Genomic DNA, 27,817 nt, shown 5'->3' on the forward strand with positions numbered 1-27,817 from the left:
GACTTGAATGTACATTTCTCCAAAGAAGATATACAAATGGCCAGCAAGCATATGAAAACATGCTTAGTCACAGTGTGACACGACTTCAGACCCATTAGCATCTCTCTCTCTCTCTCTCTCACACACACACACACACACATTAACAAGCATTAGTAAGGATGCAGAGAAATTGGAATCCTCATGCATTGCTGGTGGGAGTGGAAAATGATGCAGCTACTGCGGAGAGGTTTGGCAGTTCCTCAGCAAGTTAAACATAGAACTACTGAGTGACAGCAATTCCGCTCCTGGGTATCCGCCCCCCAAAATTGACACCAGCTGTTCAAACAAGAACCTGTACACAAATGTTCATAGCAGCATTATTCACAGTATCTAAAAGGTGGAAACGACCCAAATGGTCCATCAACGAATGAATGGTTAAACAGCATGTGGTGGGATATTATTCAGCCACAAAAAGGAATGAAGCCCTGATAACACACTACAGCATGAACCTTAAAAACATGCTAGTGAAAGAAGACACAAAAGGCCACATATTGTGTGATTCTGTTTATGTAAATATCCAGAAGAGACAAATCCGTAGAGACAGGAAGCAGATTGGTGGTTGCCAGGAGCTGGGTTGAAGGGATAGTATGGGGGACAGGATTTCCATCTGGGTGATGGGAAGGTTCTAAAACTAGGTAGTGGTGATGAGGATCCCGCACTGTGTGAACCAGACTAATGCCATCTTGGGCAAAGGCTGACAGCTGACAGGCGGACAGCTCTGTGACCTGAAGCCTTTTCAAGCTCAGTCCTTCCCTCACATTCTTTCCTTTTGTTTAACCACACCCTTACGTGTACCTTTAGGGCATAAGGTCCTTGATGTGCCCTGGAATTAGGACCTATTCTTTCTGTTATTGTTGTTGTTTTAAAGGGGGAGGGGGCGAAGAGAGAGGGAGAGAATCTCAAGCAGGCTGCACGCCCAGCGGAGCTCGATCTCACGACCCTGAGATTATGACCTGAGCCGCAATCAAGAGTCAGATGCTCAACAGCCACCCAGGTGCCTCAACACACACCTATTCTCCCATTGGGTGGATTCCCAGCCCCTAGGGCAATAAAAGCAGCTCTTAAGGGTGGGGGGTGGGGTTTCGGGGATCTACTCGTCTTGGGGCTACCCTGAGACACACTTCTGTTCATAAGTCTCCTTAATAAACCATTTCTTGTCAAGCTGGACTTGTCAGCCTTTTTCTCTGGTCTTCCTGCCGCCTCAGCCTTCGGAGGTCGTTTTGCATTTAACTCCCTTTCATGGAACAAACACAGGGAATGCCCTTATTGTCACTGGACTTTTACACTTTAAGATGGTCACAATGGTAAATGTTATGTTGTACGTATTTTACCATAATAATAATAAAAAAAAAACAGTGCAGTTATATTCAGATTACATTATTTAAAGAGATGGAGTAGATTTTAATACATTTTTCACTCAGGGTAATTTCTCATTCAGTGTAATTCTAGAAATGATGGGATTTTTCAAGCTAGGAAAGACCACAGAGATTGATGGCTTACGCCTATATTGTAAAGTTTGTTTAAAATATTCAACTTTTAGTTATCCCAAATATTTAGGATCATTCATTCTGTTACGGGATTTTTTTCTACCAAAAGGTTTACAATTCCCTCTCTGACTCATCGCTTAAGGTACTAACCCTGAACTCAAAACTTAACCTAGTGGAAGCCAATGACATCTGACTCAGTGTGAGTCAACAAAGCATAAACCATTTTCCTTTCTTTCTGATCCCATTGGCACACGGCAATAGCAGACTGTGTAAAGTCATTAGCCTACGTGTTCAAATCATATATAGTCTGATTTTCTTCATGCTATAAATTACTGTAAATCCAAGTGCACAGAACACTTTGACTAAGAATGAAACATTAAATCAATATCTGTCCATGAACCATAGTTTATGGCACAGATACTTTATCAATTTACCTTTCAAATAAAGTTCTTTAATGAAGTCACTCATTGCCATCAGCTTTTTATAATGACTCTACCTAATAAAGTATTTGCAAAAAAAAATTACGAAGTATTAAGAAAAAATAACAAAGTATTTGCCTGTGGGGAAGACAAAGAATTTCCCCAAAACTGGAAAAACTTTTTTTTCAAGCAAATTTTCAAATTACACTGTTAACCTCATCTCTATCTCTGTAAAGGTATATCGCACACGATCTTGAAAGTTTCACTGCATTTCAGGATTGTTCTTGAAGAGATACTCTGCCTATAATTGAAAGAAAGGAAAAAAAGACAAGTCAATTTAGAAGACACTACTACTAATGTTAATAATTCAAAAATAAAAGTACATAAATCTTTACTTTTTTTTTTTTTTTAAGATTTTTATTTATTTACGGGCACCTCGGTGGCTCAGTTGGTTAAGTGTCTGCCTTGGGCTCAGGTCATGATCCCAGGGTCCTGGGATCGAGCCCCGCATCGGGCTCCCTGCTCCTCTCTCTTTGTCAAATAAATAAATAAAATAAAATAAAAAAATAAAAGTACATAAATCTTTACTTTTTTTTTTTTTAAGATTTTATTTATTTGACAGAGAGAGAGAGACAGCAAGAGAGGGAACACAAGCAGGGGGAGTGGGAGAGGGAGAAGCAGGCTTCCCGCGGAGCAGGGAGCCCGATGCGGGGGCTCGATCCCAGGACCCTGGGATCATGACCTGAGCCGAAGGCAGACGCTTAACAACTGAGCCACCCAGGCGCCCCCATAAATCTTTACTTTCAAATGAGTAAGAAAATCTTACTATAAACTGTGAAGGTCTTAGAGGCTATTTCCCAAATAACCAGACACACAGTTTCTCTATCTCAGCTAGCTTTCTGTTTAGATTCAGGCATCTTTTATTTTCAAATTGATATTTTTATTTATTTTTTTAATTTTTTTTTTTTTAAGATTTTATTTATTTATTCATGATAGACAGAGAGAGAGAGAGAGAGAGAAACAGAGGGAGAAGCAGGCTCCCAAGGAGCAGGGAGCCCGATGCGGGACTCGATCCCAGGACCCTGGGATCATGACCTGAGCCGAAGGCAGACGCTTAACCATCTGAGCCACCCAGGCGCCCTCAAATTGATATTTTAAAAAAATCTCTTACCAGAAAATCAACGGGATCATCCGGTCTGACCTTACAACACTCATTCAGCCCCTCCATCAGTGTTGGCATAACGTGGGTCATTAAATAGTTTCTCAGGGGAATAGACTGGGCCTCTAGTAATTCTCTTTCTTCTCTTTTCACTTCCTCTAGTCGTTTATTCTACAAATAGAACATTTGGGGGGTGGGGTAAACAGACAGAAAGGGGAGAACACTTTCACCCGATTCACCGCAGAGTGCATTAGAACCGGATACCACTGTACGTGGTCACCACATTATGATAAAGATGGCATTGCAAACAGCAGACAAAAGATATAAATGGTGTTATAACAACTGTTTAGTAATCTAGAAAATATTAAACTGGATCCCAAACTCACTTCTTAAATCAAGATAACTTTTAGCTGTCCAGAGGAAGAAAGTAAGAGTGGGAGGATGGGGAGGAAGGAACAAAGGAAAGAATCACAGAAGTGCTAATAGAAAGTCTAGAAGGTATTCATTCATCTGGTGGCCGCGTGTTATTCCTTGCTCAGCATATGGGCCCTCCTCTCTTGGGAATAGTAATTTCCAGATTTCCTTTGAGAAGTCTCCCTTCTTAGCCTGGTGGTTTAGGTGGGACTTAAGCCCATCAGTCCAGCCCACCTCCCGGCTCTGGATGTTAGTAAAGGATAAGCACTTTTATCAGGTAGAACCTAAGGATGATGCCAATGTGGAGGGCAGAGCAGAGATAGGGACCCCAGGTCCTTGGTAACACCATCTGAGCCACTATATCAAGCCTTGCCTGAAGCCAGCCCTACCTCCCTGGACTTTGATGTGAATCCATAAGTTTTCTTTATTTCTAAGCCATTTGGAGTTTGCTTTTCTGTCACTTGCAAGATAAAGAGTCCTAACCGGTATTATTTGTTCAAAAAGAGTCTTTCCCAGCAAGACAGCAAACCCAGAAATCAACACGGGAAACGGATTGATGGATTTGACTACATACCACCATAAAACTTCTTTATGTCCAGAAGAGACACCATAAGTGCTGCCAAAAGATAACTAACTGATGAGTTTGAGAAAAACTATTTGCAACAGATTATTAAAAAGCTAGGCTATCACGAGATGCACACAGTTTGCCAGGCACTGACCAAATATTTATGCACATACTGACTCATCACCCCCATCCCGTCGCTCACCCCCGTCGCTGTATGAAGCAGGTACTATCATCATCCTCCTTTTACAGATGGAGAAACGGAGGCACAGAGCCACAAACTTAGAAGGAGAAGGAGCAAGCCTTGGACGCTAGCAACACAGCTTGGGAAACCCTTGTCTCCTGAGGCCATTCCTGTTTCTATGACTACACTACCTTATCAGGAGCTGTTCTTGCAAAATACTAAGAAAAGGACACACCGCCAAACACAAGCAGAGAAAACGTGCAACCTAAGAAACATAGGAAGAGCTGTTACATGCCTGACCGGAGAGATGAACATTAAAGCAGTGGGTTGGGGTTTTGTTTATCAGGTTGATATTTTGTGAGCAAAACTGAGAAAGCAGGGTTAGAGGAAGTGAAGGGAAAGCCACTGGCAGACAAGCTGTGAGCTGCTTCACCCTTGCTAGAAGGTAGTTTCGAAATATGTATCAAAAATTAAACCACCTGGGGCGCCTGGGTAGCTCAGTCGGTTGAGCGACTGCCTTCGGCTCAGGTCATGATCCTGGAGTCCCGGGATCGAGTCCCGCATCGGGCTCCCTGCTCAGCGGGGAGTCTACTTCTCCCTCTGACCCTCCTCCCTCTCGTGCTCTCTGTCTCTCATTCTCTCTCGCAAATAAATAAATAAAATCTTAAAAAAAAAAAATTAAACCACCTGTAGTCTGATCTAACAAAATTCAGGAATTCGTGCTAAGGAGATAACCAGGCACCCAAAGATGTGTGCATAAGGACACCCTTCCTTTGTCTCCCCCTTCCTTCCACAAATACTTGTTGACTGTCTATGACATGCCAAGCACTGCTCTTGGCATTGGAAGTATGGTAGTGAACTACATAGACAAAAATCCTTGTCCTCCTGTGATTTAAATTCTGCACAGAGAAAAGACAATAAACAAGATAAATATATAAAATAAATAGTCCATGAGAATAAGTGCAAAAAGAGGGAAATTGAGAAATATAAAAGGGGATAGGACAGGTGGTGGGGAGCGGCAGGGGTTGACATTTTTTTTATTTTTTTTAAAGATTTTATATATTTATTTGAGAAAGAACGAGAGAGAGAACACAGAGGGAGAGAGCACAAAGCGAGAGGGAGAAGCAGACTCGCCACTGAGCAGGGAGCCCAACGCTGGACTCGATCCCAGGACTCCGAGATCATGACCCGAGCCAAAGGCGGACGCCTAACCAACTGAGCCACCCAGGCGCCCCATGGGGTTGACATTTTAAATATGGTGTGCAGGAAAGGCTTCCTTGAAAGATGACTTTTTAGGAAAGACTCAAAGCAGGCGAGGAAGTTAGTTGCGCAGATGGTAGGTTGTTGAAATGCATCAAGCCAGAACCTTGAGGGCCCCCATCATGAGTTTGGACTTTGGTCTCACAGTGATGCAAGCCTGTGAAGCGTTTCAACAGGGAATTGCTCTCGTGGATCTGGATGTTAGGAGGACGGCCAGCGGCAGCATGGGAACAGGCTGGAAAGGGACAGGTGCACCGTGGGGAGACCAGTGAGGAGGCACCGTAATTCTGGCGAGAAACTCCAACCCTGACCAGAAGTGAGGAGCTGTGGGTGGATCTGAGTACGATTTTCGGAAGCAGAATAGGTAAGACTCCATGATTTGGGGGATTGAGAGGGTGAAGGAGGCCAACCACCCAGGTGAGATGGATAAATGGAGGAAAATCAGAGGAAATCCCAAGGTTGGCATGTGGCACCAGGGGACCCAGTTACAGGGATCTGGATTATCAATACTCCTGGCGACAGCTAGTTACTGTTATTGTGATTATTTATCCCAAGCAAAGACCAAGGGCATCTTTTAGGAAATGGTCATATGACAAAACAAAAAACAAAAAACGTGCTTGGGTATTTCCATGACATTTCTCTTCAAGCAGGATGGGAAATGCAGCTGTCCTAAATGGCTTGACCCCCCACCCCCAACCCATCCACACTCTCACTCACCCACTCCTCCCAGCGAGCGATCTTCTCGGCCAACTCCACGGCTTCCTTGGCCTCCCGTTCTGCTTCGTCCATCGCCTCCTTGGCCAGCCGCTCCTCCACAGCCCTCCGCTCCTCTTCTGCCTTTTCTTCATCTGTTAAACCATAATTTCGAGGCTCCCCGATCTCTTTGATGAGCTGTTTGATAGCAAGTCTGTTTTGAGGGTCTTCAAGTTTTCCTACATCTTTAAATACCAGGAGAGAGGAAGGAGATCAGCACACACATACATTCTGCAACATACTCTGAGATCACATTCCAGAAAATTCTTTGTTCCCATAAATGTGCCATGGTACATTACGGAAATGACCGCACTGGTGTTCCAGTGGCCAGCACGGTTCAGGATTTCTTGGCTCGCTGGCAAATATCAGCGCCGTGGCTGGGAGTCCCAGGGCTGGAAGACTGGGTCTCAGTCTTTGAGCTCTGACAGCGCTGATTTTGAGTTGGGGTTGGGGGGGGGTGGCGGAAGGACCTCCTCAAAAAAAAAAAAAAGAGTTATCCATCCCTGGAAGCATCCAAGCAGAGAAAGATGCTTCTATGGGGGTTTCCACAGAAGGAAGTTCGCACTTTTTGAAAACCAGATAGGATTTCCTCCATTTCTTTTTTTTCTGTATCTGAGACTCAGTGATCCTGGGACACATTTCCAATTCATAAGAAAAACAAACCATTTCAGTTAGCCTACTTGAATCAGGAAAAGTCCAAATTCCAGAATATCTGACTAATGTTAACATCAAGACCAAGGGGTGCCTGGGTGGCTCAGTCGTTAAGCGTCTGCCTTCGGTTCAGGTCATGATCTCAGGGTCCTGGGATCGGGCCCCGCATCGGGCTCCCTGCTCAGCGGGAAGCCTGCTTCTCCCTCTCCCACTCCCCCTGCTTGTGTTCCTTCTCTTGCTGTGTCTCTGTGTCAAATAAAATCTTTAAAAAAAAAAAAAAAATCAAGACCAAAAACAAAACAAAACAAAAAACCCACAGCAGCTTCTTGGTAAATAATGGGTTTCTCCACAAAGTCACTCAACACTAAATTCTACACCACTCCCTTGGAAGGTGCCCCCATGGAAGGGTGTGCAGTGGGCGATTTTGGTTCTCAGCACCTCAGACCTTCCTAGGGGTAAGGCTCCTCTCACCCCGCCCCAGGCACAAGCATGGCCATGCCTGCTCCCTATGTTCCTACAGTATGACCTTGACCCAGACTAGAGGCACCTCTAGCTTCTGCATGGGAAGAGGGGAAGAACTGGGTCAATGTATCACTTGGTGGGAGGAAGCCAGCCCCCCAAAAGCAAACAAAACCAAAATAATACAAAACTCATATATTCCACTTGTTGCCTGTGCCCTGACATTTAAATGTATTTCTCCCAATTTCTCTAACAGAGTAATTACAACTTGATGTGCTTGAAAGTGCTCTGAAACGCTTTTGAAGAGGCTCACGTTTGGAGACTAGTGCTGCCCAAACCAATACTTTGGCCCTGACCCTGGGACAGGGGAATTGCTGACTGGGGGTGGGAACCTGCCCAAACCATGACTTTGGATTTGCCCTTCTAGGGATGTGTTATTAGGGTGGAAAGTCTAGCTCTAGGCTTGGCTCCCAGGGTAGAAACTCCTGGGTTGTGGGGCGGCCCCAGTTCACCATGTGGGTGATGGAGGAGAAATGATGGTCCAAAGAGCTGGAAAGAAAGAGACTCCAAGAGAGAAGAGGAGTCCAAAGGTGCAGAGAGAAAATGTAGGTGCCAGCCCCATTCCTGATCCTTCTGAGGCTGGTCTGCATTCCTGACCTTGACCGCTCTCCCATACTCATCCCTAAGATCCATTTCTTCCCTCCCTTTTACGTCATCTCCTGCTTATCCGGGGTAGAGATGAGGCCAAATGTGACGGGCACAGAATGAGACAGGAACGCAATGACCACTCATCCACTCCTCCCCCTCATTTCTGTCTTTCTCAACATTTCTCCCCGGGGCTCCCCTGATTTTTCCATAAATACCTTTTTGAGCTTTACTGAAAAGATGGCAATCACTATTTTTGTGCAATTTTCTCACCGTTCTCTCCCAGTTCTCTAATCAAATAGGGTGAGCTACTTTCCATAAGTAGATTCAAATCCTAAGGTTTTACATGGAAAACGTGGGTCCAATGTGTACAGACACGTCCAGATGAGGACAGAATCCAGTTGTTTCCGCGGGTGCCAAATGGATTTTGTAGATCTATAAATTGCATTATCTTTTTAGTGCTTAATAGCACGCTATGCTATGCCTTAGTAATAACAAAATTAGTTACCACATGTTGAACTTCCCCATACTCCAGACACTTCCTATTATCTCTGCATTTGGAACAACTCTATAAGCCAGGGGTTATTTTCCCATTTCATAGATGAAAACACAAATGAGCAGAACCAGCCCTGAAATCAGCTCTCCTGCCTCATGCGGACGTAGTTCCTTGGCGCTACCCCTCCCAGCGCTCCAGGGTCCAGGTGCTGTCCCATCTGGCTCCTGAGGGCAAAGAGAGACCCTGAGAGAGCCTCAGGGGTTTGGCCTGGCCACTAAGCTTCCACCAGGCTAGGGGGTTCTCACCAAACCCAGGGGAGGAAGAAATGTCAAGATCCAGGAAGCCAGAAAGGAAGTTTAGCGGTCCACCAAAGCCCAGGGGAGTAGAAACATTTATGACAGCGGAGATTTGGAGCCAGGAACAATGACACCACGGTGAGGTTGATGACAGCTCCTATTTACTGAGTACCTGCTGGGTGCTAAGATCTGAGTTCAGTGCTTACTGGAAACAAAGAGGAATGCAATGAAGAACAATCTGCTTTCTGAGTAGCAGTGGAGGGGTCAGATGGCCGGGATAAAGGCCAGGAGGGGCTCCATGAAGAACACCAGGGCCCTGCAATGCTACAGGGACAAAACGCTGCCCCTGAGGAAGCTGGGAGAATGACCCAAAGCAGCCAGCAGCAAATATACATATCTTTGAAGTGTCCTTTAAAAAAAATGCCAGTTTGGTATTCGATTTCATAATATATGTGTATGTTTTCATATAACAACACCCAACACGCCCCCCAACACACACACCAAATCCTCAAGTAGAAGGACTCCCCAGGAGGAGCACTCCCCTGTTTATCCTGTGACCTCCTGGCCCCAGGGACATAGCTCTGCTTCCCCGTCCCTGCCCCCAGCCCTATGACAGGCAGGCAGCTGGGGTGCCTTGGGTGGGGGGGGGTAGTCCTGACACTTGGCAATGGTTCTTCACATTCACCTTAGTCCTGAGCTCGTTTCATACCAATATGTATTGGGTGGATTTCAATCTCATCGAAATAGTTGATGACAGTCTCATCTTCAGTATTGAGGTCCCGGTAGTTACTCAGAGCCCGGAGGAAGCGGTCCTGGCTGTAATGGGTCCCCACCACAATGCTCTCAGGAAGGTTCATCACCCGCTCCTTCAGGAACTCATCCGAGGCGTCCAGCACACAAACGAACTCTGGGGAAAGAGAGAGAGGCTCCTGAGTTAACCCCAGGATGAAGGAGCAAACTAGCAGGTGCTGGTGGCCGGACCAGTGCTTAACCCGAAATGTCCAGTTACCAGGCTAGACCTCATGACAGACTGGCCTCCTTGCTGCCTCTCATGGAAGATACGTAGATACAAATCACTGACATTTCCAGACACTACCTGATGAGGCCCAACCAGCTGGAATTTTGTGAGATCTGTTATTTTTCTATTTTTTCCTTCTTTCCTTCCTTCCCTTTTAAAAAAAGCAGCAGAAATTGGAAACAGCAAATCTCTAATGACAAAAAGAATAGCAAATCTAATACCAAATAGCAAATAGTAGCAAATCTAATCATCGAATAAAAACAAATCTGATAACAAAAAGCAGCAGAAATTGGAATTAGCACATCTCTGATAACCCTGTGGCATCAACCGCCTCCCAGTCAACCCCCACTTTGCCCTTTTCCCAGCACGGCATCACGGGCTCCCAAAGAGACTAGCAGCTGAGCAAACTGATGGCCAATTTGGCAAATTAATAAAAACAAGGACTCCCCTTGGGATTTTAATTTCCCAAGGATCCAGCTCTCTTCTAACTTAATGCAATTGACTAGGAAGCATCTGCCTTCCATTCAACAGAGCGCTTATCTGATGTTGGACACGGGGATCAGATTAATGATGGGGATCATTTCACCCACCTGTGATTTTCTTTTTCTTTTTTAAAAAGGTTTTATTTATTTATTTGACAGAGAGAGAGCGCGAGCACAAGCAGAGGGAGCGGCAGGCAGAGGGAGAAGCAGGCTCCCCGCTGAGCAGGGAGCCCGACGTGGGGCTCGATCACAGGACCCTGGGATTATGACCTGAGCCGAAGGCAGATGCTTAACGACTGAGCCACCCAGGCGCCCCCAACCTGTGATTTTCTTTTAAACTGAAAGCAGCTGTTTCTCCAGCTTCTTGTATAAGTTCAGTAGATATTTGTTGAGGGAATGAATGGTTAAAGTGCACATCAGTGAAATAGACTTTCTACGTGAGTTACTATTCTCAGAGGTTCTCAACACGGTCAGAGTACAAGGGTGCCCAGATCATTAACCAGGTGTATTGCAAATAACTTGCTACCTGTAAGAGTTTGGCAAAGCATGGAAATGGTTTAATTTTTATCCTAAAACTGTATTGGTTCCCTGTGGGCTAAATCCGGCCCATCATCTGATTTTGTAAATCAAGTTTTATTGGGACATTTAAAGATTAATTAATTAATTAAATTCTCTTGGTTTGCCACATAATAATGCCATTTTCACTCAAACGCATTCTTTTTTTTTTTAAAGATTTATTTATTTATTTATTTGAGAGAGAGAATGAGAGAGAGAGCGCACATGAGAGGGGGGAGGGTCAGAGGGAGAAGCAGACACCCTCACTCAAACGCATTCTAATAAGATTTCTTGAGTGAGTGAGAAAAGTAAGTGTACAGAGCAGAGCCCAGAGCAGAGTGTGCCTATGGGGCAGGTGGATGTCCATTGAATACCATCTGCTTCGTGTGTTAACAGTGAAAATAAAGGTTGAGGGGTGCCTGGGTGGTTCAGTTGGTTAAGCGACTGCCTTCGGCTCAGGTCATGATCCTGGAGTCCCGGGATCGAGTCCCGCATCGGGCTCCCTGTCAACAGGGAATCTGCTTCTCCCTCTGACCTTCCCCCCTCTCATGTGCTCTCTCTCTCTCATTCTCTCTCTCAAATAAATAAAATCTTTAAAAAAAAAAAAAAAAGAAAGAAAAGAAAAGAAAGGTTGAGGACAGAGCTTGTGGAACAAGATCCAATAAATTCATAACCATAGTCTGATGCTGCCACTATTCTGACCTATCTTAATTTAGTTTAGATGCTCATCTGTGATCATTTGATTTTCATGAGTGGCTATATTTTGAAAAGGAGAGGAGACAGCTGGACCTCCAAATGCTGGTAGAGTACTTGAATTGAAATTATGTCAATAAATTCACTGAAATTTGAATCTAGTTAAGCTCCATGACGTCAGGCATCTAGATGAAAAGTTAATAATTCTGTTAGTAATCTAAGAATTTTAAAATGCGATGCTGGGGACGCCTGGGTGGCTCAGTCGGTTAAGTGGCTGCCTTCGGCTCGGGTCATGATCCCAGAGTCCTGGGATCAAGTCCCACATCGGGCTCCTTGCTCGGCAGGGAGCCTGCTTCTCCCTCTGCCTGCCTCTCCCCCTGCTTGTGTTCTGTCTCTCTCTCTGACAAATAAATAAATAAAATCTTTAAAAAAATAAATAAATAAAAATAAATAAAATAAAATGCAATGCTGTATTTTTCTCCCCAGTGATTGGGAGAAGGAAGATTCCAGTTAATCAAGTACCATGAACAGTGAGTGATGTACTTGGCTTCCAGATTTCAAAGAACTTTAGCGTGATGGAATATATTTCCCACTGGATGATTTTTTTTTTTTTAAGTAAGCTCTACACCCAAGGTAGGGCTTGAACTCACGACCCCAAGATCAAGAGTTGCATGCTGTACTGACTCAGCCAACCAGGTGCCCCCAGATGATATTTTTAAAAGTCCTTTCTTATGATTCAGACAGAACTTCAGGATTTTGCAGTACCTCGAGATAATTATTCAGAACATCTACTGTCCTGGGGAGCCTGGGTGGCTCAGTCAGTTGAGCATCCAACTTTTGATTTCAGCTCTGGTCATGATCTCAGGATTGTGAGATCGAGCCCCATGTTGGGCTCCCAGCTCAGCTCAGAGTCAGCTTGGGATTCTCTCTCTCCCTTTCTCTCTGCTCCTCCCCCCACTTGCGTGCCCTCTCTGTCTCTCTCCCTCTCAAATAAACAAATCTTTCTTTAAAAGAAGGAATATCTACTGTCCGTGTACTGCTAACTATGGATAGCAAGTAACAGATTTCTGCTGGTAAGATTGTATATAACAAGGAGGTCACTGTATTTGGCTATCTAGAGTCATGTGAAAATCTGTTTTTTGTTGTTTTGTTTTTTGGGTTTTTTTTTTTAAGATTTTGTTTATTTATTTGACAGAGAGAGAGACAGCGAGAGAGGGAACACAAGCAGGGGGAGTGGGAGAGAGAGAAGCAGGCTCCCCGCTGAGCAGAGAGCCCGATGCGGGGCTTGATCCCAGGACCCTGAGATCAAGACCTGAGCCAAAGGCAGACGCTTAACGCCTGAGCCACCCAGGTGCCCCTGTTTTTTTGTTTTGTTTTGTTTTGTTTTTAGATTTATTTATTTGAAGAGGGGCAGAGGGAGAGAGAGAGAGAGATAATCTCAAGCAGACTCCCCACTGAGCCTGACACAGGGCTTGATCTCATGACCCATGAGATCATGACCTGAGCCAAAATCATGAGTTGGACACTTAACCAACTGAGCCACCCAGGCGCCCCTGAAAAATCTGTGTTTTAAACATTTTTTCCATAGTCATCAAGCAGATATAACTGTATTTATTTATTTATTTACTTTCACTTTTTTAAGTAGGCTCCACGTCCGATATGGGGATCAAACTCATGACCCTGAGATGAAGAGTGGCGACTCAGCCAGGAGCCCCAAGCAGGTATGACTTTAAACTTGTCTGCTTCAACAACGAGATCTGAAAAGAACTGAACTGGATGCAGGCTAGCAGCAGTTGTAAAAAGCAACGATTTATCAAGGAGAGATAATACCACCTATGACTGGGTCACCACAGATTCAAATGCGTTATCATTCAAATCAAGCACGGAGACTTGTATTAATCAGATTTATTATTTTCTGTATCTTACGATGTTTTGACATCTCCGGAGGGGGTTACACACCTAGAGAGACACTGCCCCTTTCAGGACTAGCTAATTCCTAAAGATAGTCAACCACTTACTCAGGAGCATGGCCCTCATATACAAGATGACCACCCCCTTTTTATAACTCTCACACACCAAGCCAATATTTCCCTGCCTTAAATCATCCCAGAGCCAGGTACCAGGGAACTAGAGAGCAAAACCCACTGGGACTGGCTCAAACTAGCCAATCCTCTAAAAAAAAAGCTGTTTACTCGGCCCTGCCTTGCCTTTCCCACAGAAACCCCAGTTAAGGCAATGGCTTAGCCTTCCCCTCGATGCTTCCTGCTTCCTGACCAAGCCTCGCACACTTCCCCACGCGACCCAGCATGGTGTGGCATACCCCCTGCTCTGGGGACCCTGCTTTCAATGGCATTGGCCTCTCACTCAGCCACCTCCCTGTACTCAAATCCCCCGGGGACAAATGAGACAATCCTCTCATTTCTTCCAGGAAGACAGAAAATAATGACAATTTCCAGAAAGAGGATAACTGGGCACCTGGGTGGCTCAGTTGGTTAAGCAACTGCCTTCGGTTCAGGTCATGATCCTGGAGTCCCGGGATCGAGTCCCGCATCGGGCTCCTTGCTTGGCAGGGAGTCTGCTTCTCCCTCTGACCCTCCCCCCTCTCATGTGCTCTCTCTCTCTCAAATAAATAAATAAAATCTTAAAAAAAATTAAAAAAAATAAAAAAAAAAAAGAAAGAGGATAACTGACTATGAACAGACTAAACATTCCAAGTAGATGACATGTTCGACCCGTTTGGACCACATCCAGCAGAGGGAGGGCAGCCCAGGGGACCACGCTTAAGAATCGTTGACTGTTTCATGTTCGTGATTCCATTTCCTGAAGGGGTTTCATTAATTCTGTGTTTTGGAGGCAGTGGGAAGAGCAGGCCGAGTTTGAATTTAAGCCATTCTGTGTACCAGGGAAGCGGTCTTGGGTAAGTCCCTGGGCTTTGGCTTCTGGATCAGGTAACCACGGGACTAATTCCAGCCTGGCAGGACCGTGCAAAGGCTCAAGGAATTCCTATCTTGTGCAGTTCTGGGCACATGACAGACAAATCGTTCATTGAGCTGCCCCAGTGAGAGCATGAGGATTTACGATGCAGTTTGCAATGAATGAATATTGCCCAAAAGTGATAAACTCTCAGAAACCAGACAGATCTGGTTAATCGACTTTACTTTTTAACTTTTTAACTTTTTCTAAGCCCAATGCATACATGCATGGGAAATCCAAGACAACCCACCCCTTTGCTGTTGCAAGTTCCTGCCCCAGGCTTCAGGGCCCTCAGGCAAACAGTAAATATCTGTCCCTGAGGATGACTGCTTTCTGGTAGCCCCAGTGCTTCCAGAAGCTTCATGGCAAGCTGTCATCAACTGACTCCGGTGGGGACTCTGACGCAAGTGAGCAGAGCCCCCGCACCCCCCCCCCCCCCCCCGCCGCCATTACGACCTCGGGCTCAGTTGCTAAAAAAAGCTGTTTTTGTGTTTCCTATGATGATACTGCATGCAAATTGATTTAAAAAAAAAAAAAACTTGAAAAGTTCAAGGCAAGGTCACAAGAAATGCCTGCCGGGTACTCAGCAAATCCTTTTTCGTGGAATATGTTGTTTATGCTTTACTTCCAAGAGGACATCGTGCAACGACTGTGTATTTACATGGACAGTGAACCAAGACGCTCTGCACCTGCCCAGTCTCAACCCTGGATTTGGGAAAGATGGGAAAGATGATGGCATGGCTAGCACCTACAATGGTAGGAAGGGTCCAGTCCCTGGTCATCTTGCCAACTGACTCAGAAGTCAAGGCATCAGGGGACTGGCCACCCAGTGCTTTGTTCCCGGAGGGAGCAGCAGAAATGAACATTCTCAAAGAGACTTCTGTCCATTTCAGAACTTAGTATTCCTGTATTCCTGATTGCTGCCCCCATACATTCCCTAGCTTGAGAGTTTATGTTTAAGGGTATCGTTTTCCCTTTTTCCCTAAAAAAAAAAAAAAAAAAGAAAAAGAGAGAGAGAAGGGGAGAGAGATCTGCTTTATTGACATCGAAAAGATGGTTTGGGTGCAAAATGGCATTCCTCTAAATATGACCTTCAAGAAATATTTTAAACTTACCAGGTATGATTAGTTTATCAAAGGGAAACATTTTGCCTCTGACTTCTTCTTCTTCCTCCTCGTCTTCTTCTAATAAAACAAAATATACATTGTTGTGTTCATTACGTGCTGTCACTATGGACAACTTGGCAAAAAATTAAAATATTTTAACTAGAAGTTAACTAGAAAACTAACCAATAATGGAAAAGCCTGTATTTTAGACACAGTCTCTCTGATTTTTAAATTTTAACTGAGTGACTATTACTATGATACGTGGCAACTTATCTGAATGTAAGCACTCAAATGAAGGAGGGGTGTCTGGCTGGCTCAGTCCACAGAGCATGTGGCTCTTATCTCAAGGTTGTGAGTTCAAGCTCCACGTTGGGGGTAGAGTTTACATAAAGAAAGAAAAGCTTACAAAAAAAATAAAAAATAAGGGGAACACTCAAACTTACGATTGAACAGGTCTTTAGCTTGATCATAGGTCTTTGGGAATCCATCCAAAATATAACCTTGATTCCTGCAAGGCATAGATTTCACCTTTTCTTTGATAAATCTAATTATATATTGATCTTCTAGTCGGCCTGGTAAAAAGAAAAAAATATATATTACTAGGGAGTCACATTCTACATGGTGGTTACATTCTAAAGCCATCTCAAAATTTGTTGTGTAGTCAACATTACTACTGAAAATCTTTTATTTTCCCTTAAAGTTACAAATATGTGGTTTTGTATTTTGAACATGACACGTGAACTGTAATGCACAATAAAATAGGAGAACCCAATGAGCTTGTCTGCAATAAAGACCAGAAGCAAATGCTGATGTAGCAAATTCCCAAATATTCTTCTGGGTAAAGTCACAACTTCTGGCTGAAGCAGAACAAGGAGCAAGTGGAGATGTCCCGAGTGTTCCCACTTGCCAGCAGGGTTCACTCAATTCTGTTTTGATATTATGCCTTAATACATAGCCTTATAGCCTTAAGACATAGTAATAATAGCCTTAATACACAGAAATAAATGTTTCTGTTGTAAGATTTAAGTGAGATAGTATTCACATGTGTTTGCTCTTTGGGTTTTTTTTTTTAAGATTTTATTTATTTATTTGACAGAGAGAGGCACAGCAAGAGAGGGAACACAAGCAGGGGGAGAGGGAGAGGGAGAAGCAGGCTTCCCGCTGAGCAGGGAGCCTGATGCGGGGCTCGATCCCAGGACCCTGAGATCATGACCTGAGCCGAAGGCAGACGCTTAACAACTGAGCCACCCAGGCACCCCTCACATGTGTTGTTAACACACGACTTATTAATAGTGTAACAATAGTAATAAATATTTGCTGCATTGGAATAAAAATCAAGCTTGGGGTGCCTGACTGGCTCAGTTGGTAGAGCATGCAATTGATCTCGGGGTGGTGAGTTCGAGGCCCACGTTGGGTGTAGAGATTACTTAAAAATAAAAAGGAAGGGCGCCTGGGTGGCTCAGTTGGTTAAGCGACTGCCTTCAGCTCAGGTCATGATCCTGGAGTCCTGGGATTGAGTCCCGCATCGGGCTCCCTACTCAGCGGGGAGTCTGCCTCTCCCTCTGACCCTCCCCACTCTCATGCTCTCTCTATCTCATTCTCTCTCTCAAATAAATAAATAAAATCTTTAAAAATGAATAAATAAATAATAAAAAGGAAAAAATAAATTAAAAAATAAAAATTGAGCTTGATCTGACTCTCAAAGGCACGGTTCTCTTTAAAGCTGCAGGAACGAACGCCCTCCCCACCCTGGGTCTCTCCAAATCTGCATTCCTGACCTTGGCCCCACTACACAGTTCCTTCTCCAGCTTTGGAGACCGGATTCCGGAGGTTGCATATGGCATCGCTGAGGAGGGAGGAGTCTGTTCTAAAACAGGCATAGTGGTTAAAGGACGATATGATGCAGCTTCACTGTGATACTCATGTATTCTTCTATTGTAATCATCAAACAGCTACCATTTCTGAGACACGGCCCTGCCCTTACATTGCTTAATGTGTGCATTACAGTATGGTGAGTTTGGCAACTTTGAGTAATTGATCTACAAAGCTCTTTCTAGGGTCATACCATACTTTTAGTTTATCCGTGGATCTACGGTATAAAATAGTTTTGGTCTCTCTTTTTTTTTTAATTTTGTTTTAGAGAGGGGGAATCTTTTTTTTTTTTTAAAGATTTTATTTATTTATTTGACGGAGAGAGAGAGATAGTGAGAGCAGGAACACAAGCAGGGGGAGTGGGAGAGGGAGAAGCAGGCTTCCTGCTGAGCAGGGAGCCTGATGCGGGGCTCGATCCCAGTACCCTGGGATCATGACCTGAGCCGAAGGCAGACGCCCAACGACTGAGCCACCCAGGCGCCCCCTTTTTTTTTTTTTTTTAAGATTTTATTTATTTATTTGACAGAGAGAAAGCAAGAGAGCACAGGCAGGGGGAGAGGGAGAAGCAGACGCTCAGCTGAGCAAGGAGTCCTACTCCCTCAATCCCAGGACCCTGGGATCCTGACCCGAGCCAAAGGCAGACACTTAACTGACTGAGCCACCCAGGCATCCGGGTTTTTGGTGTCTTTTAATCACTGTATTAATGACAATAAAATGATGTCATTAAAACACCTCTTCTTTCTTCTACCTCCCATTGCCACACAACTCATTAGGCAGGAACTGATTCAAAACTAATTGCATCTTCCAGAACTTTAAATGTTAGGGCTGAGACCAAAAAAAAAGAAAGAAAGAAAGAAAGAAAATCAAAGGCGTTATTTCGCATAATGAAATTCCTCGAAATGATTTGACATTATTTCTCAGTAAGGTTTACTGTGGTGCAAAGAAATAAAGCCAAATAAAGTGTCGAGGGATTCAGCAAAATTCGAAGATGGGTTTTATCTAAGCAGTCTATTTCTGATTTTCAAAGTTTCTGTTGCCGAGGCAAAGGCACATACATGCTCAGAAATCAAGCTTCAGGCCCCTCCATGCATCCCTTGGTTGATTTCACAGCCAGCTTTGCCATTCGCTCCTGTTTGTTACAGAGCTGAAGTGTTCAGTATGCAAGAAGGGACCTCGAGCAGCAGTTTCTGATACCTATGGAATGTGGGTACACAAAGGGCCAAGCTCAAATGGCTCTCTCTAGAGAACTGTGACCTCCTAGAGATACACCCATGACCTTGGCAGTGTGGGGCTCCTTGGAAGGGGACTGTCACTTCTACTTTGAAATGAATGAACACAGCACTACTGGACAGCCTTTAAAACACCACCTGCTTTTTCTTTTTTAAGTCTATCTTTCACATTCAAGTAATATTCAAAATGCTAATATGAATCCATATTCACAATTACTAAAACACGTTTCAAAAAATAGGTGCATCCAACGTTTCAAAATAATCCATGCAGAGGATGGACACTAGGATGTTGATACAGTTACATACGTCCTCCCTCCCCCAGTTTTTATTTTCATTTTTTAAAAGATTTTATTTATTCATTTGAGAGAAAGAGCGCAAGCAGGGGGAGCAGCAGAGGGAGAGGGAGAAGCAGACTCCCCGCTGAGCAGGGAGCCCCACTCGGGGCTCGATCCCAGGACCCTGGGATCATGACCTGAGCCAAAGGCAGATGCTTAACCTACTGAGCCACCCGGGCGCCCCCAATTTTTATTTTCAAACTCACAGAAAAGTTGAAAGACTAGTCCAATGACCACCTGGAACTCCACCAACTAGTTTTATTTTATTTTATTTTTAAGATTTTTATTTATTTATTTGACAGAGAGAGACACAGCGAGAGAGGGAACACAAGCAGGGGGAGTGGGAGAGGGAGAAGCAGGCTTCCCGCCGAGCAGGGAGTCCGATGCAGGGCTTGATCCCAGAATCCTGGGACCATGACCTGAGCCAAAGGCAGATGCTTAACGGCTGAGCCACCCAGGCACCCCCCACCAACTAGTTTCAATTAATCCCACAATGCTTTTGAAACACATAAAGTGAGCACAAAGAATCGGCAACCTGGTGCGTTCCGGTTTAACCAAGCCCCCATTTTGGCTGCATTGTCAGGGGCCGACTGGAGTGGAATTCTCAGGACATGGAGGTGCCCCACTGCGGGATTGTGAAATTGGTTTCACTGGAATCGTGAGTTATTTACTAACAAATTGGGTCATGGGAGGGAAAAGCGAGCTGACCTCTGTCCTCGCTTGGGCTGTGTAATTTCTATGTAGGTCTGTGCAGGGAGCTCAGAAGTCTTGTTTTGTCCAAACATAATCAAGGTCCACATTCTAGTTTCAGGTAAATATGAACAGGAAGGATTTGAGGACAAACTTGAGGAAGAAAAACAAACAAACAAACAAACAACAACAACAAAAAACCTTCCTAAGGTTAAAGGGGACTGAATGAACCCTTCCAATCTTGTAGGAAGGGGTGGGGGGGTGGCTGCAGGCCACTTCCTCTGTCCCCTTCCAGGGCCCCTCGGGGCAGAGGCTGCTGACCCAGCGTGGCCTTTTTTTTCTTTTTTTTTAAGATTGTATTTATTTATTTGTCAGAGAGAGAGACAGAGACAGAGAGAGAGCACAAGCAGGGGAAGCAGCAGGCTCCCTGCTGAGCAAGGAGCCTGACGTGGGGTTCGATCCCAGGACCCCGGGGATCATGACCTGAGCCGAAGGCAGACGCTCAACCGACTGAGCCACCCAGGTGTCCCCAGAGTGGCCTCTCTTTACATTTGGGGGCAGAACAGAGTTGGCTGCCAAGGACAGGCCCTTCTTGAGCTTGAGCAGAGCAGCGACATACTTTGGATACGATTTTTGGGTTCTTGCAAAGACCAATTACATGTCTCTGTCCAGTAAATATTGTCCAGGGTTTGTCTCATCCCATTAGCCTGAATCCTAGACGCTCCTCCATCTCCTCTTGGGGTGGTGGTGTTCCACTCCCAGTGCCCTGCTCTGGCCTTAGCTCTCAGGCTTCCAGTGTATATACCCAGGGCCATGGACACCTGTAGATTCCTTACCATTCCAGCCCTCCACCCTCTCCTGTGGCCTTGCCAGATTTCCTTCCCCAGGTGTCCTCACAGGGGAATGTCTTATCTTGGGTTGTTTCTCCTTCCCCAAGTGGTGGGAGCCAGGATGCTGGTAGTCTCCCTAAAACCAGCATCCTGGCTCCCACGTATCTCATAGGTAAGGCAGGGGCAATGTTTTCTCTCAAAGTATTAACCTGGGTTTTCTACAGTCAGTAGAGGATGCTACTCTTGATCTCGAGGTTGTGAGTTTGAGCCCCGTGTCAGACACAGGGATGACTTAAAAAAAAAAGTTAAAAAAAAAAAGGGTCACCTGGCTGGCTCAGTCAGGAGAGCATGGGATGCTTGATCTCAGGGTCGTGAGTTCAAGCCTGACGTTGGGTGTGGAGCCTACTTACTTTAAAATAATAATAATAAATAAGTAAAATTTTTTAATTAAAAAATTTTTGAAAAATAAACTGGGTTTTCTATGTACCTTCCTTTTCCTCTGGGACATCTCCAGCATTCTAAATTCCATTTCCTCCCGGCCCAGCCCACACCAAAGCAGAAACCAAGACACAGATAATCAGCTACCTGTTTGAAGTGGACATCCAGTGTGTGCATACAAGCCCATGTTCTCCACCCCTAAACACCAGACTGGAGTGGCCTGGGGCAAGGAGAGGTGGGGGAGAGATACCTTCAGAGGAAGGCATGGAGACACTAGAATTCTTGAAGCCGAGTGGCTAGCGAGAGGACCACCTGGAGGGACAAACGGCCTCTGTGCTAGAAGACCAGAGGTGGGGAGGGCAGTCAAGAGTTGTGCCCCCAGGGGACGCCTGGGTGGCTCGGTCAGTTGAGCGTCTGCCTTCAGCTCAGGTCATGATCCCAGGGTCCTGGGATCGAGTCCCGCATCGGGCTCCCTGCTCTGCGGGGAGCCTGCTTCTCCCTCTGCCTCTCTATCTCTCATGAATAAATTTTAAAAATATTTAAAAAAAAAAAAAAAAAGAGTTGTGCCCCCAGGAATGCAGTGGGCAGTCCTCAGTGGGAGGGTCTGTGAAGGGCAACACCAGGAAGGAGCCATCTGTCCCCAGGCCCCGCTTAGGCCTCTGTCCTTCTTCCCCACTTCCCACCCACCCAGCCCAACGCTGGAGGATCAGAAACAGCCACCAGCAAAGAGGAGAGGAGGAGGGGGTAAGTGAAAGAAGCCAAACGTGCTTGAGGGGGTGACGAGGGGAGAAAGTCCGTTGGATCAGAGTCCAGTGCTCACATGTTGGACTAGTCTATAGGTGATACCAGTAAAACCAGTTTGGTGGAGGATCTCGACTGTCTACATAAATCAAAATGAAGTGGTTTTAGTTTCCGAATAATTACACTGGTTTCTGCCAAGTAACCAAGTCCCTTGGAAATGTCTAAGTTCAAAACAGCTTGCAGTTATCTGGTTGGCATGGACTTCTTAAAGCATGAACAAAGAGACTACTTACTTATTATCTAGGAGTTGCAATGGAACCAGCCTGAAACTCTGTGCAAGCGGGAGAGGGGAGAGAATGGGTCCCGAGTTTGTGTTTAAAGTGACCCCTCACCCCAGTGAGTTTGTTCAACAAACTGCTTACAGTTACCCAATGAGTAAGGATATTTTTCCACTTATTTGTATTTCTTCCTGAATGTATTATGGCTCCATGTTATTCATCCACTTTTTTCTATTAAGGATCTAATGATTTTCTTACTAGTTTGCCTGAGCATTTTATATATTAAGGATATTACGTCTTTATCATGTTAGTGGCAAATATCTTTTCCTGGTTTGTCCTTTGCCTTTTAATTAATGATTTTAAGATTTTATTTATTTATTTGAGAGAGAGAGATATCAGGAGCAGGGGGGAGGGGTAGAGGGAAAAGCAGACCCCTTGCTGAGCAAGGAGCCAGATGCGGGATTGATCTCAGGACCCCAGGATCATGACCTGAGCCGAAGGCAGAAGCTTACCAACTGAGCCACCCAGGCACCCTAATTAGTGATTTTTGATGCTTCTAAAATATTTATGACTATACACTTGGTCTTTTATTATTGTTAACTTAGGGAGTTTTTTCCCATCCTATGATCAGATAGTCACCAAATATCAATGGTGATTTTTTCCTCCTGGGGAGGCCGGGGTGGGATTATGATTGAAATTTCTGTGTTATATGTTCTGTACTTTAAATAGTAAACAAGTAGTCTTTTATAACAAGGAAACAAAGCCTGTTAACAAGAGCAGCCCCAAGCTGGACACGCTACCTGCATTCTGCTCCATGCTTTCTTTGACGCCATCCAAGAGCTCCTGTGCATCTTCCACATTCTCCTCCTCTTCCTCCTCCTCACCTTCTTCTTCCTCTTCCCCTTCATCCTTAGGTGTGACAATCGCCTCCTACATACCACAGGGATATTCAAATTGGATGATGCCCCGCACGGATCTGCTACTCGCAAAATCATCTGGCGCACGATCCTGGAAAAGGCTGGTGTCCAAATAGGGAATACGCTCACCCACAGTCATTGTGCAAGTTGTCAAGATGTGTGTATCTACAAAGATGGTTGAGAGCCTCGAGGTTTTTCTTACTCTATTTTAGGAGAAGAATCCATTTCTGTGTTAACACCAGAACTGCTTAAGAATCAACACTTTTCTAGGTGTCAGGTGATATCTTACTTGAAGGAAACACATTTTGTAGAAATTAAGACTTTCAGGAATCATTTAAGGAAATATACCATAGTAGCTACCATTTCCAATAAAATGATAAAAAGCAGTTAGCTGAGGGGAGGGTGGGATGAATAGGCAGAGCACAGAGGATTTTTAGGGCAGTAAAACTACTCCGTGGGGTACTATAATGGTAAGTACATGTCATTATACATTTGTCCAAACCCATAGGATGTGTAACACCAAGAACAACCCTAAAGTAAACAGTGGGCTTTGGGTGATAATGAAGTGTCAGTATAAGTTCATCAGTTGTAACTAATGTAACCATTCTGGAGGGGGTGTTGATAATGCAGGAGCTTATGCATGCAAAGGGTAGGGGATGAGTAGAAAATCTCTGTACCTACCTCCCAGTTTTGCTATGAACCTAAAACTGCTCTAAGAAAATAGTCTCTCTTTTTTTTTTTTTAGAGAGAGAGAGAGGAAGTGTATGTGTGCATGCAAGGGGGGGGGCCAGAAGGGGAGAGAGAGAGAGAGAGAGAATCTTTTTTTTTTTTTAAGATTTTATTTATTTATTTGAGAGAGAGAATGAGAGAGAGAGCACATGAGAGGGGGGAGGGTCAGAGGGAGAAGCAGACTCCCTGCTGAGCAGGGAGCCCGATGCGGGACTCGATCCCGGGACTCCAGGATCATGACCTGAGCCGAAGGCAGTCGCTTAACCAACTGAGTCACCCAGGCGCCCAAAAGAGAGAATCTTAAGCAGGCTCCATACCCAATGTGGAACCCAGTGAGGGGCTTGATCTCATGACCCCAAGATCATGACCTGAGCCAAAATCAAGAGTCGGAAGCTTAACCAACTGAGCCATGAAGGCACCCAATAGTCTCTTTCTTTTAAAGCAGTTAATAAATAGTCTGATAATACTCTGAGAAACACACATCAAGAATAAGAAAATCTAAAAAAAAATTGGGGTGCCCGGGTGGTTCAGTCAGTTAAGCATCTGACTTTTGATCTCAGCTCAGGTCTTGATCTCAGGGTGGTGAGTCCAGACCCCACATTGGACTCCATGCTGGCCATGAAGCCTACTTAAAAAACAAAAAACAAAAACAAAAACAAACTAAAAATGTTCCAGTCAACAGAGAGAATACAAGATATATTTTTTAGCAACAGCTGGAGACAGACTAAATTTCAAGGGCACCCCATGAAAGATGCTTCCATCTCACAGAGGAACGTCCTGTGGGATGCCAAAAACAAAATCCAATTAAAATAACAAATCTCTTTGCAGGATGCCACGTAAAATTAGTGGCTTCCTTGTTACAAGACTAAGAAAAGCATTTTTAGGATGTAAAAATTCCCAGTGAAGTAGTAGAAATGTTACCAGTTTCGCTATGGCTTCGGAAATAACATCCTTCAATTTAATGTGATGCAACTTGTAATACTTAGACAAGGCTTCGGCAATACTGGATTTTCCCACAGCAGGAGGACCCAGAATGCAGATCTTGATCGGCTGCAAAAGGAGAACAAGGACCATCCAGTGAGTGGTGAACAAGCTGTAGCTCGACAGAGTGTTTTTCATGTCAGGGGGTGCCTTTCCTGAACATCTCGGGGTCCTGCAGGCTAACTCTCCTCTGTCAAGTCTCTAGGGTCACTTCCTCCATGGCCGGCCTCTGTGGTCAGTGCCACATCGTCCTCGCAGCGCTGCTCCCCAATCAGGGAGTGGCCCTTCCTGTTCATTCGTTCAGCAGGGACTTACTGAGCATCTACTATGTGCACCGACCAACCATGGGGGACACAATGCTCAGCGAGATGTGCTCTGGACATACTAGAAGTACTAAAAGAACAAAGTACTAAAAGTACTAAAAACAAAGTACTAAAAAGTACTAAAGAACAAAGTACTTGAGCATTACACACTACCATGTTACTCTTTATAAAAAATTTTTTATTTAAAAATCAATTTTCAATTTAATTAACATATAGTGCACTGAAGTACTGAAGTACTAAAGTACTCAAGCATTACACAAAAGTACTAAAAGTACTAAAGAACAAAGTACTTGAGCATTACACACTATCATATTACTCCTTTTTAAAAATTTTTACTTAAAATTCAATTTAGTTAACATATACTGTATTATTAGCTTCAGAGGTAGAGTTCAGTGATTCATCAGTTGCATCAAACACCCATTGCCCATTCCATCACGTGCCGTCTTCAATGCCCATCACCCATTACCCCATCCCCCGACCTACCTCCCCTCCAGCAACCCTCAGTTTGTTTCCTAGAGTTAAGAGCCTCTTATGGTTTTTCTCCCCTTCTGATTTCATCTTATTTTATTTTTCCTTCCCTTCCCCAACGTTCATCTGTTTTGTTTCTTAAATTCCACATATGAGTCATATTACTCTTACAAAGACAACAAAGACAGAATTTCTGGTCCAGTGTGCGGGGGCTTAGATTATTGCCTCATGAATATTGTTTCTGGACTGACTGGGTCTTTAATCATACTTTACTTTTTAGCACAGTTAATTTATTCTAGTTTTTAAAAATATACTCATCAAAAAAAAAAAAACAAAAAAAACAAAAAGCCCCACCATTTCTTCTGCCAAAACTTGCTTGAATGCTCCAGAAACTGTGACATTTGTAACCAGGGAGTAAATGTTTATTTCCAACAGAATTCAAAATATCAGTAGCAGTCATTTCTTGCAAAATGATCCAAACAGTTGTGGAACTGAAGCCTCGTATTTTGTAAGGCATATTAATAACCAAAATCAGGCTGATGAGAAGAATTTCCATTGGCAGAGTGTCCATGTGCTTAAAGGTCATATAATTTCAGCCACCAAGTTGGTTGTGGTTATTATTACTACCATTTGACAGACGAGGAGACCACGGCTGTGAAGGAAATAAACAGGGACATTGCAGGGGCCTGGGTGAGGACGGTGAACATGACTGGTCTTATCTGGTGAGGGATCCTTTCGGGACAATGGTGATGACCAAGATGGCGTGCGGTGGAAGGGTGTCGGAGAAAGCAGCTCAAGCAGAGTCTTTTTTTTTTTTTTTTAATTTTATTTATTCATTTGAGAGAGAGAGAGACAGAGAGAGCACAAGCAGGGGAAGAGGCAGGGAAAGAGGGAGAAGCAGACTCCCTGCCGAGCCGGGAGCCCGACGTGGGGCTCGATCCCAGGACCCTGGGATCATGACCTGAGACGAAAGCAGACGCTTAATCATCCAAGCCACCCAGGTGCCCCTCAAGCAGAGTCTTGATGGGCAGGGCTGTGCTCCTGGGTGGGCCTGGTGCATTCACCATGGTCTGAGGTCCAGCTCTCAACTGAGCATGTTCACGAGCACCATTTTGTCCACACACCGATGGCAGATCTGTCTCTTGGGGTAGGCACACCTCAGCCAGGTGAGAAACCAGAACGGCAGTTTATTCACTTAATAGTGAGAAGTCTGACTACCCCTGAACTCCGAACTCCAAGTGCACTTGTCTGGTACATTTGTTCCCTCAGAGTAGACAGGCATGGAGGGTTGTTGATGAGCATCATTTGGAACATGAAGAGTTAGAGGAACGGGCTATTTAGTGGCATCCGGTCACGGTAGCTTGATGCATCTGTCTGCAGCAGGGACCACCTTGCCTTGCTAAGGGGACCGGAATCATGGAAGCCCTTGGCTTAAGACTCCATGTTTTGGGATGTCACTGGTATGGCACAGTCTGCCTTATCCTGGGTAGTTTCCTGTCCTATGCATCTACGCTGACCAACGTCCCCAGGGATGGATAGACTCTTCAATTTTTAGAGATGCTTGGGGCTCCTGGGTGGCTCGTCGGTTAACCGTCTGCCTTCGATTCAGGTCATGATCCCAGGGTCCTGCTCAGTGGGGAGTCTGCTTCTCCCTCTCCCTCTGCCCCCTCCCCCTGCTTGTGCTCTCTCTCTCTCTCTGTCTCAAATAAATAAATAAAATCTTTAAAAAAAATTTTTTTTAGAGATGCTTATTCCCTCTATCATGTTCTGTCCAGTGTTGCTAATCGGGAACCATGTTATTTCTTTAAGGTGTCATGTCCTTGTACCCTAACTGTTTTGTTTTCCATTTGGACCCACAGAAGACAACACTAGTCTCACCACTTGAGTTGGGTCTTGTGTGTCTCAGGATAGGCTCCAAGTACTTAAGATGGGTATTTCAGATGCTAAAGACATCACTGTTTCCTTTGCTGAGAGGCACATCTCCTACTTACTCTTTTTTTTTTTTTTTAAGATTATTTATTTATTTATTTATTTATTTGACAGAGACACAGCGAGAGAGGGAACACAAGCAGGGGGAGTGGGAGAGGGAGAAGCAGGCTTCCCGCGGAGCAGGGAGCCTGATGTGGGGCTTGATCCCAGGACCCTGGGATCATGACCCCAGCCGAAGGCAAACGCTTAACGACTGAGCCACCCAGGCGCCCCTCTCCTACTTACTCTTAACTAGGCATGTTTTTCAGGAGAATATGGTTCTTAGGACACAATGATGATACTGTTCTTGCTTGTATGGAGTCTCCCATGCACAGTGGTAGCTATGTTTAGGATGGCACCTGTTTCT

At 44.7% G+C, this 27,817-nt stretch overlaps 1 protein-coding gene across 4 annotated transcripts in view; it reads right to left on the reverse strand.

Annotated features, from left to right (window-relative positions):
* Positions 1–2,033: 2,033 nt before the first annotated feature.
* Positions 2,034–27,817, reverse strand: part of AK7 (adenylate kinase 7) — a 67,847-nt gene continuing 42,063 nt past the window's right edge. For 2 of the 4 annotated variants that reach the window (XM_021679685.2, XM_021679683.2), the window contains 8 exons: positions 24,632–24,760; positions 22,865–22,994; positions 16,095–16,223; positions 15,661–15,729; positions 9,534–9,731; positions 6,242–6,462; positions 3,117–3,275; positions 2,034–2,246 (listed from right to left, as the gene is read on the reverse strand). In XM_021679685.2, coding sequence (XP_021535360.1) covers positions 2,208–2,246; positions 3,117–3,275; positions 6,242–6,462; positions 9,534–9,731; positions 15,661–15,729; positions 16,095–16,223; positions 22,865–22,994; positions 24,632–24,760 — 1,074 coding nt within the window. In that variant the 3' untranslated portion in view covers positions 2,034–2,207. The remainder of the gene's footprint in view (positions 2,247–3,116; positions 3,276–6,241; positions 6,463–9,533; positions 9,732–15,660; positions 15,730–16,094; positions 16,224–22,864; positions 22,995–24,631; positions 24,761–27,817) is intronic. The other 2 variants (XM_021679684.2, XM_021679686.2) reach the window with 2 other exon arrangements.

The sequence above is a fragment of the Neomonachus schauinslandi genome, chromosome 9 (assembly GCF_002201575.2).
Source record: "Neomonachus schauinslandi chromosome 9, ASM220157v2, whole genome shotgun sequence".
In the NCBI taxonomy this organism is placed as follows: domain Eukaryota; kingdom Metazoa; phylum Chordata; class Mammalia; order Carnivora; family Phocidae; genus Neomonachus; species Neomonachus schauinslandi.